The sequence below is a fragment of the Cyprinodon variegatus genome, unplaced genomic scaffold (assembly GCF_000732505.1).
Source record: "Cyprinodon variegatus isolate N-32 unplaced genomic scaffold, C_variegatus-1.0 Scaffold337, whole genome shotgun sequence".
Lineage (NCBI taxonomy): Eukaryota > Metazoa > Chordata > Actinopteri > Cyprinodontiformes > Cyprinodontidae > Cyprinodon > Cyprinodon variegatus.
The window spans coordinates 659,607-670,089 of NW_015150790.1; the positions used below are offsets into that span (position 1 = coordinate 659,607).

The 10,483-nt window shown below is 39.5% G+C and overlaps 1 protein-coding gene across 3 annotated transcripts in view; it reads right to left on the bottom strand.

The window, feature by feature from the left end:
* Nucleotides 1-200: 200 nt before the first annotated feature.
* The window catches only part of abi3bp (ABI family member 3 binding protein), a 46,307-nt gene continuing 36,024 nt past the window's right edge, over nucleotides 201-10,483 (bottom strand). For all 3 annotated transcript variants that reach the window (XM_015385375.1, XM_015385374.1, XM_015385373.1), the window contains 9 exons: nucleotides 7,216-7,338; nucleotides 6,844-6,933; nucleotides 6,559-6,768; nucleotides 4,430-4,535; nucleotides 3,790-3,869; nucleotides 3,571-3,600; nucleotides 3,332-3,490; nucleotides 3,024-3,146; nucleotides 201-554 (listed from right to left, as the gene is read on the bottom strand). In XM_015385375.1, the coding sequence (XP_015240861.1) occupies nucleotides 439-554; nucleotides 3,024-3,146; nucleotides 3,332-3,490; nucleotides 3,571-3,600; nucleotides 3,790-3,869; nucleotides 4,430-4,535; nucleotides 6,559-6,768; nucleotides 6,844-6,933; nucleotides 7,216-7,338 (1,037 nt within the window). In that variant the 3' untranslated portion in view covers nucleotides 201-438. The remainder of the gene's footprint in view (nucleotides 555-3,023; nucleotides 3,147-3,331; nucleotides 3,491-3,570; nucleotides 3,601-3,789; nucleotides 3,870-4,429; nucleotides 4,536-6,558; nucleotides 6,769-6,843; nucleotides 6,934-7,215; nucleotides 7,339-10,483) is intronic.

Genomic DNA, 10,483 nt, shown 5'->3' on the forward strand with positions numbered 1-10,483 from the left:
ATGTACTGTGAATGTTGTATTTTCTGTACCAACACACCACAGACCAGAGTTGGATGTGTTTTTCTCCTTTAGCATCAGGCGTCTGAATGAACGCACACTGTTCATTAACAAACCTTTGATAAATAATACCGAGTTAATACAGTTTGGGAGCCAGCTTCCCAACAGTATCGTTATGAGCACTGCATGCTGTTTTGGTTTTGTCTGGACCTACTGTCATCCACGGTGAAATTCTTTTTTCTTTCATAAATAGACAAATGTTGTTGGGTTTTTAGAGACCCAATGCTCCTCAGAATGTTCACACCTGAAAAGTTGCAGGGGAAAATCAAACACATGTAGCGGTCCAACAAGATGGGTTCGTTCCCATCATGCCCGAGCAGGTATCTCATCATTCTTCTTACGGCAGATAAATTCATCATCCAGGGGAAACGTTTGGCATATCTACCACTTTCCAGGTATGGGGGTGCCACACTCATACCAGCCGACGTACGTGACGTGAGACTTTCCTCCAATGTCTCCAAAGCTGACCGGTTCCTGTCTCAATGCTCTGAAGAACCCTAAAAAAACAAACATGGAGGAGATCAGCAGCTTCATTGCAAGAGATGACAGAATTAATTTCCTGTCAGATGATAATATGAGGTTTTATTTCATAAATTAAAATATAGATTCCTATGACGCTTTTGAAACCTTCAAGAAGGTATTGAAAATGAGTTTGTCTGTATTATTAATGTCTCTTTGTGTGATATATTCTGATCTTAAATGTGTTTTAAATAGCTGTAAATGGAGAATCATTATAACATAAATAAAAGCAACACCAATATGTGTCTATTCTATCTAAAGTGCTTTACTTAGTAAGCTGAGTTAAAGAAATAAACTGTAAGTTTGAATAATAAGTTTAAATTCAAATGATCTTGGTTATTAACTTATAAACTCTTTTTTTGGCTGGCATGATAGTAAAACAAACAACTTCAATCATATAACAAATGGACAAACATTCCAAAATCATAAAAAAAAAAAAAATCTACACATAAAGCCTGATTAACATTTGGATAAGTCTTCCCAAGCAGTTGCACATTATTTGCAATATATTTTTTATTAATCTGGCCTTGCTATGGACAGAGACATTGAGGTTCCAGTATCTCTGTCCGCAGTCATTAGAAACCATCAGCCTTGGCTCTACCCTGGCTCATGCTGAATCTCCAGCATGGGAATTTGGCACCACTGGATGTTCAAACAAGACTGAATGGCTCCTCTCCTGTGGAACAAACTACCAGTTTTAGCCCGTAAGGCAGACGCCCTGTCTACTTTTAACGGAAGTCATAAAACTTTCCTTTATGATAAAGCTTATTTAATCAGATGATATAATAATATGTTTTCCTGTTCTACAATCTAATGTTTTTGGAAGTGGTTTTGATTAATGTCTCTGTTTTAGGGTAGTGTAAGACTGATAGCTGAGGAGAGAGAAAGAAGACGGAATGAGAGTGGAGGAAAACTGGAACACTGATGGGAAGAACAGTTGAAGAGATGGAACAAAAATCTATTTAGAAGAGTAAAACAGAGAGCAGACAGAAGTCAGAAGAAGGCTAGAAAGGAATGGACCAGATGATTATATTGACTTTTTATCAAAGCTTAGGCTATCCCGAGCTGTCTCTATAGTTATGCTGCTACAGACTTAGACTGCTGGAGGACATAGGGACCCCTTTTCATCATTTGCATAATTCTATATCTGTTCTGTCATTCTGCAGTAATTTTTAGTTAAATCTCTAATGTTGCAATCTCTCTGCTTTAGCTTCATCTGGTCTGTTCCTGTTTGGCTGTGACTCCATCCTGGATAGAAATATCAGCTGTGCTGCTTCTATCAATGCCTTTGTTTATAGATGTTGGAGCTGTAGTGCTGTTTCTCTCACTGTGACTAACTGTATTATCTCTCTTTCATGCTCTGACATGGAAGCTGGCTCGGAGCTTGTCTGCCTAGCTGTGTGTTTCCTGTACGGGGCCGCCTGGGAAGCTGGTTGAGAGCTGCCTTTTGTATCTCTGCTTCTTTTTCTATGTCTGCTTCTCTCTCCTTGAACCCCAGTCGGCCTCGGCAGACTGGGGGTCAAGACCTGGAGGTTTCTTCCTGTTAAAAGGTAGTTTTCCTCTCCACTGTCCCTACAGGAAGCTTGGTGTGAAGGAATTGCTTTCGATTCAATGAGTCGATGTAATCAGCTGGTTTTCCTTAGATAGAAAACTTTGAACCAATCTCACTGTATGATCTGGTTGAATTCTCTCTGTAAAGGGCTTTAAGATTATGTGTGTTGATTGGCGCTATATAAATAAACTGAATTGAACGATTTTAAAATGTTTTTGCCAAATATAAAAGAAGGTTAACATTTACGTAGCTTGTGGAATACCCTTACCACTGCCCACAATTCAAGCAAAGAGAAAATGGGTGAACTGATCTCAAATGTTTGACTATGCAAGAGATCCAACTAATGAGAAATGATCACTACCAATTCTGCTAAGAGGATTACCGGTAATAGACCTTTTATGGATTTTTAAAAAGAATCTACATACATTGGTTTGGGTCCTAATGCAATAAAGATGCAGGTTGATCTAAATTCTTAATGCACCATTATTTTTTATTGGAAAGACTTTGCCACCAGCAAGCAGTCAGTTTGTTAATAACCTGTAGCATTTCACAGCATTGAGATGATTTCAAAATACCTTGAATTTTCTGTCAAATCTAAAGATATCCAAAGATATGTTATTAAAACAGACCCCATAACATCATATTAATGCCCAGAACTGGAAAATGTGCATAATTATGGTACTTTCAATCGTGCTTCATGCTGCTAGTTTGCATCATACCTAAATTTGACATTTACTTTCTGTTCTATAATAGATTAAGGATTTGTCCTTTTAATCTAATGAAATCTGTGCACAGAAATGAAAAACAACATTTGAAAGGGATCATTTAAAGCCAAAAATGAATTAATTATTGATGCTGATATCATGATGATCTAAGGTTTTGACTCGAACCATACCTTGCCTGCTTGGTAGCTGGTCAGCCATCATTTGGGTTCCAGTCCGACCATCCAGGAAGGAGTCAACAAACTGACAGTGGTCTTCACCAAACCCTGTCTGATCCCCGATGTTGTAAAACTTCCCTGCAATAGGAGGAATTGAAATTTTGTTCTCGAAAGCTGCTCCATTTTAATGCTGTTAAATGGTCAAGATTTAGCTCGCAATCTTTAATAACTTGTAATATTTACATTTGCTTGTTAGTTTTTCATGCTGTGGTTCAAATTCTAGTATGTCATTCATATCAGGTTCATGCTTCATATGTAAATACCATTGAGGGATTCACTCAGGTAGATCTTGTATCTCAAGGAGTTACAGAGCTGGATTCCCACAAATTTTCTGTACCAAGTCCTCTTTATGAACTGCTTTCCGTTACATTCAGAATAGGAATCGGCTTTAAATGGGAACTGAGTCCAGATGGCATCTTTTCCTGAGGGGGAAACCAAAAGGTTTTAATACATTACTTGAGGGAAAGTGGAGGCTGCAGAGAGAAAGGAATTAAATATTCACCTGTGGCCTGTTCGCTAACACGAGGATCCGCTGCAAAGAAGAGTTTAGACCATCAGAAGGGTTAAAATATTTACTGTTACTACTTCGTTCTGAATTACAAAGAAAATGTGTTCATTATAAAAAAAGGAAGTAGTATAATGGATCAAAATGCTCAGATATTGTTTTTTTCTTTGAATTGAAAAAGCATCAGGCTTTATCTGATGTTCTTTTAGAGCTTGCCTGATTCTGTGTTGAAAGTGACAGGCTCACTGGATGGTCCTGCTCCAAGCTCATTTTTCGGTGTAACTTTGAATTCATAACTGAAATAAAACAAAATCAATGGCAAAAAGCAATTAAAAGAGTCATGTACAGGAATAAAAGTGATTTAGATATCCTAATATAAACTGTAAGTCTTTTTTAATCAGAAAACCATCCCTCTCTTGAGCTGGGAAGCATCAGATTTTAATGTCTTTGACAGATGAGCATGGGCTTACTCTTAAACCAGAGCACACAAAATCATATAAACACAAGAGATCGTTATTCCACATGCTGCTTTCAGATGTGTTGGCAAAGGGCTGCCGAGCAAACCAGCCCAACAGGGGAGGGTTCTGGTGAGTATCCAGAGATTCTAAGATATTCTTTAAATCTCAGTGACCCATTTAATCTCCACACATCTTTCCTCAGCTTTGGTGTCTGTGGGAAACATTGTCTGCGTGCAGGCATAATGCGGCGTACTGGAAAAAAAGCACACGGAAAGCTCTCTGGTGCCGTTTAATGGATTTCTCCTGTCTTTGTATTTTTTGACGATATGAAGCTAGAGGCAGTTCGGCCAGATGATAGATGGACGTATGAGACATTCTGTAGAGTTTTTGCTGCAAACCTGCTGTCCGGTGTGAGATTCTCCACCGCTGTGTGTGTCTGGTTGGTAGTCAGGATGGAAACCTTCTGACCGTTTGGTCCTGTGGTTGTTGACACCACCTCATATTCTAAATAAAAAAAAAAGACAAAGAAACCGTTTTAACATTTCCTCTGTCAACATTTTAGAATTTCTTTATATAAAGTGATGACGATGTGAAGTATGAATATCAACATTTGTAGGCATTTGGACCTAACCAGACCTAACCTGACTCCGGAAACCTTCGGTTGAAGTAATTTTGGGAAGGGGCGAAAATACTGGTTAGCAGATTGGCCTATGTTGGTGATAGACGGGCCAAATAAACCAATCAGATCAACGAAGCATATGACGTACTAACAGCCAGACTACTCTTGCCGAAACCAGTCGGGAGAAGAGCAAAAACATCTTTTCCTCTGAGAAAAGCCTCCAGAGCAGTGTTTTGCTCTTCTTTCAGTGAAGAAATACTCTGTAATTCAGATAAAACTTGCTGGATAGCCACGCTAACGCTAGTTTCATCGGCTGAAGCCGCCATGTTCTTTAGACTGAACTGTCGCGCTTCTCGTTGCGTCACACCTCAACCCGCCTCAAAGCCAATGATGATTGGACGTTCGTTTGGTGAACGGCTCCAAATTCTCTTCAACGAGGCTGATTAGCGAGGGAAATCTTGAAAGCTTGCGAGATCAGGATGGTCTCACGAGGCTACCTTAGGACCCCAACAACCTAACTGCTGAATATAGCACCATTAAGCCCAAAGAACTGATAGAAACTAGTTCATCTGAATATGAAGAGTATGGAACAAAGGCAAATTTAACAAGATATGACCTTCCATTCAAAATATCTCAAGTGAATGTTTGTTACCTTAATAAATCTGGCTGCTGTAGAAAATTTGAAAGAGGAAAGCCACTGTTGGGAAAAAGGCAATAAGAGGAATGGGATGCAGAAAATATTTAAAAGACGGTGCTCTTCATAGATAAGAAGAACTCAATGAACACCCTGGCTGGCGTGAAGTGCTATGTGTGTAGGGAAAGCAACTCTAAATATCTAAGTATATGTACACTCTGTATACATTGAAACATGGTGGTGGCAGCATTATTCTGTTGGGGTGTGTTATTAAAGGTATGGATTTTTTTTATTTCTGGGTGGATCATCTTAATAAGTGGTCCTCCTAGTTGGCAATTATTCTGTATATATGCTTACATAACACCGTCCTACATGTTTGTCCCCAGTTAGCCATCTTTTTATGCGCATGCGCACTTTCAGGCGTATATCTGTGGTGAGCTACAGTTTCAGACAGTCATTGAAGCTCACCTTTCTCACTGCTTCTTTAAAAATGGCTGAGGGTCGTATGAGAAAAAGTGTCTACGAAGTGTATGAGAAGAAAAGAAAGGCCTCAAAAAAGGCAGATATATCCCAGAATGCTTTGCTCTGAGAGCTCTCCTCGCAAAGCATTATGGGATTTGCTGTCACAGCGGCCCGCTGTCACCATAGGATGTTGCTACCTGACAGCGGTGACTAATAACAAAGATGGCGCAGGCACTGTGCAGTGGAGGAGGAGTTATATGACCAATGGGGAGCAAAAAGCAGTGATCATCTGTCCGAACAGTAACCTAACTGAGTTTGCTATAAAGTCCACTATATAGTCCCCGCTCTATATAGTGATTGAGGGATTTAGGGGTTAGGGCGGACGTTCAGGCACAGTAAGCGTGTATGAACTATGAGAACAGCAACTTTTAAACAGAGCATACATGAGGAGAAATGGGTTTATGCATGCTGTCACACGTGTTTAATAGGTGTTCCCTCTTGGGAGCGGGTAAAGGGTTGTGCATGTTGATTTTTCTTTAAAGTGGAGAGGGCAGGTCTTAAAAAAAGTAGTGCGAAAATCCTCTACAATACCTTTAAAGCAGGGAAAGGAATGCCGGTAAGAGTTGAGGGAAAGTTGGATGAAGTTAAAAACAGGGAAAGTTCCCCATGACAGTGTTAGAATGGCCTATCGAGAAACTTTGGCAAGAATATTGATGTTCACAGACTCTCAGTCTAATTTACAGATTTTGAGCTACTTTACAACTACGGGTTGGCAACTATTTTTGCTGTAAAACGAGGTTCCTGCTCATTACCTCTGGTTTCATTATCAGTTTTCTCCCAGTCCAGAATAACGAAGGACGGGCAGCCCTCCACAGTAACCACAGTGAGGTTGGATGGTGCCATGCGAGGAGGACCAGTCACATTCACATCACTGCTTTCCTCATCAGGGAAGTAAGCCAGGGAGGAGGTGATGGAGCATGGTTCGTCTGGCTTCTTATCCGTCTTGTAGATGACATGAGGAGCTACAGACAGAAACAGGAAGCATGTTAATGGTTTAATGCTGGTAGAGTTACAAGGCAATCCTAATGAAACCTTACCTATAAAACGTTTCTTTCCCATGATGTCCACCTCTGATGCAGGCAGGGAGCTGAAGATGGAGGAGTTTTCATGTAGATCATAACGACTGCCTAAAAAGGAAACAACAGATGGGAGATGGGGTTAGATGGGCTCAGCCAGGAGTCCCTGGCAGCTCTTTGTGTCCTTTTATTTTACAGTCCTGGCCTTTCTCTACAACACTCCAGAGCAGCACCTGCTCTGGCCTATGTTCAGATCTTCAGTACTCACATTTGTCTTCCTTCTCTCTGTTGATCAAAACTATGCTTAAATATGCAAGCTTGACAATCTCTGGTTCATTGTCCAGTGCATGCAATGACTCATGTTAGTCGTTAAAAAGACTGTGTAGCTCTTACTGTTAACTGCTGGGGCCTCTGTGGTTGACTGCAGCCTGTGTTTAAGCTTTGGTTTGGGTGTGACTGGGTGGAATGACTTTAAGGTGGACTCTGTGTCTTCTTGTTTTAGATCCATTGGTTTATCTGAGGACAGGGAGCAGGAAGAGGAGAAAAGATCAGTTATTCTCCCACGTCATCTGACACACAGTCATGCATAGTTGTGATCCATCTGCTTTGGCTGTTTCCAGTTTGCAACTCTGGGACCTTTTCCTGGCTCTGGGGGGACAAAGGATAGGTTGTTGAGTCATGTCCTTCATGCACTTTAAGGAGGATACAGAAATGGCAGAAAATGTCTTCTGAAATTAAGGATTCCTAGAAGTATGAGGATCTGTAAGCAAAATGGCTAACAGGAAGTAAGATCTATAAATAAATGCCCTTTTTTCAATCTGCATTTTTCACTAATTTGAAAACTCATTTTTGAGGAGGTAGTTTTCTCCTAAAGCATAGACATCGGAGGAAAAGTGGAATTTAGACATTTCAAAGAGTGAACGTAGGCAGGAATATCTATCAGTTCCTCTATGATCCTAAATCCAATTATAATTCAACAATTTATTTATCTATTTTTTTGCTAGAAAACAGTTGAAAATACAAGAAAGACTTTTTTTTTACCAGAAACAAGAAGAGGTAAATTAAGGAAAAGGTGAAAGGAAAACCAAATAAGCTGTTGCTTGTAACAATGTTGTAATAATTTTTAATATGAGCAACACATCAGCCCCTTATTCTCCTCCCACCATGAAAACCAATCTTCAGGTCCTCACTTTAGATTAACACCTGGTGATCACCATCTTGTTCCAAGTCAATCCAAACAAAGCCTCTGACCATGAGAGGCTTTCAGCCCGGGGACTCAAAGAATGCTTGTAATCTTCGCTTCCAGCACCTTGTGGATTTTGGGTGAAAGCAAGGGTGGAAGCAAGGGTGGTTATTTTTACACCCTCGCCTACAGTTCAGTTGTACATTTGTTGAGATATCCAAGTTAATACTAATAAATGCTGTCAGTGTGAGTGTGTGAGTGTGCTGTCAAGTTAATACTAATAAATGCTGTCAGTGTGAGTTACACTTCAGGTTCAAGTGCATATATATTTTCAATCACTGGAATTAATTATTTTGCTGCGATTTTATTATACAGAGAGAACATGTTAGATAAAAAAAATACGTGATATTTTACCTCAGTGCATTTTAATATCTTTAAAAGGAAATTAAGAATAAATCAACAGAAATTTTTTAAATATATTTCTTGTGCTTTTTTTCTGACCTTATGGACTCTGTTTCACAAAGCAGCTAAAAGATAATAAGGACCTAAGGTTACAGACCAGTGGCTATAATGTTGTAAAGGTTGTTGTGTGTTTTTTTATTGGACCTGATTTCAATCTGCATCAGTTTCTGTTTGCTCATCATAAGGCAACAAATTTCTTAGAGGAAACAAGTTTTCACACTATACTAAATCCTTAAACACAGCACATTAAAACACCAGAATTTTAACTGTTTAGACATGTATAACCTGTTGCTCTAACCTTTATGAAAATTTCTTAATCTCTTTATCACAACAGGTGATTTTTAGTAATATAAAGTTAAGAAAGCTGGTTTTAACTTTTTTTTCTCTCAATAGATAGCTTATATCTTCTATTGTCTTCCCCGTTGATGGTAATAACATCTAATAAAACAGTAAAAGTAAGGTACGTTTTAAGCACATGTCACACTGCTCTGGTTATAGCAGAGCAGGTTTCTTGAACATTTATTGGAGCTCAACAACCAAAGAGTAAAGCATAAAGTATTGTTTCAGCAGCACCACTTAAAATGCAAGGTCAGATTGTTGATCCAGTTCAGACCTTTAAATACCTGTAAACAGTAATCAACATTTCCCAACCTTTCTAGTAAAAACAGCAAATCAAGTTTCTCCAACACACACAAGACCTGTAATTCAAGACTATCAGCATCGCTAACATGGGAGGCAGCAACATGCTGTGGAGATGTGCAAAAAGCCAGTCACTGTTAAGGGAAAGACAGTAAAATACAGGGAAAAACTGAAATAAAGCAAATTAAAGATTACAAAGGGGATGAGAATGTGGAAGAGGGTCAACTTCCAGCAGGACAGTCTAAAGGTCCAAACATCTAGAGCTGCAAGGAAATGGTTTAGATCAAAGCATATTCAGGTGGCCCATTCAAAGTCAAGGCTTAAATACAACAGAGAATGACTTAATGATTAGTGTGGTAAGACACTCCAGTTCTAATGAGCTAAAGAGCCAAGGCAAATATTTGGGGCCTTTTTATGTGTATCTTACAGCTGTTCGCAGTGAAAAGCGGTTCAACAAAGTATTTAGTCAGGCTGTTATGTGCAAATTAATGCGTCACTTCACTTGGTAAAACTTTTAAAACAGTCTATTCTTTTCCTTCACTTGAACACTTTCTATAGGCAACATCCACATTAAAAGCCATTGTAGTTTTAACACAAAGAAATGTGGAAATATTGAAACAGTATCAGCACTTTGTGAGGCAGTGTTTAAAAACATGGAGCACCCTTTGTCTAACACAGGGATCTACATCCTGCGGCTCTGGAGCCACAAGTGGCTCCTTATATTGACCAAAATGATAAAGAACCAACTAATGGTTTTGAAAATAATACAACAAAAAATGCCAATCTTTGATGCATTACCATGTCATTTAAATTGTATCTGATTAGCTGTTGTACGCTGTTTTCTGTCCCTCTCATCTTATGCAGGTGATTTGTTGTCTTTTCTCTCCTTTCTTCTCCTAATTTTCTATATCATCTTTCTCTCTTCTCTTCATCCTTGAGCCCTTCTGTCTTTCTCACCTCCCTTTTTTTTCTCTGTATCTTTTATCTGTATACGATTTTATTCAGTTCTATTCTTGGCCCAGGGTCTTTCTGCTTGGAGTTTGCATGTTCTCCCTGAGCATGCGTTGGTTCTCTCCAGGTACTCCAGCTTCCTCCCACAGTCCAAAAACATGACTGTTAGGTTAAATGGCTTCTCTAAATTCTCTTTAGGTTTGAGTGTGAATGGTTGTTTGTCCTGTTTATCTCTGTGTAGCCCTGTGATGGAGTAGCAACCTATCCAGGGTGTACCCCACCTTAGAGTCCTGCACGGGTCGAGTTTTACCAACCCGCATCCGCCCGAACCCATTAGGGTGACTACCAAACCCTACCCGTCACCCGCGGATATCTTCAATTCAAATCCGAACCCGCAACCCGACCCGTTAACACATCAAGTAATAG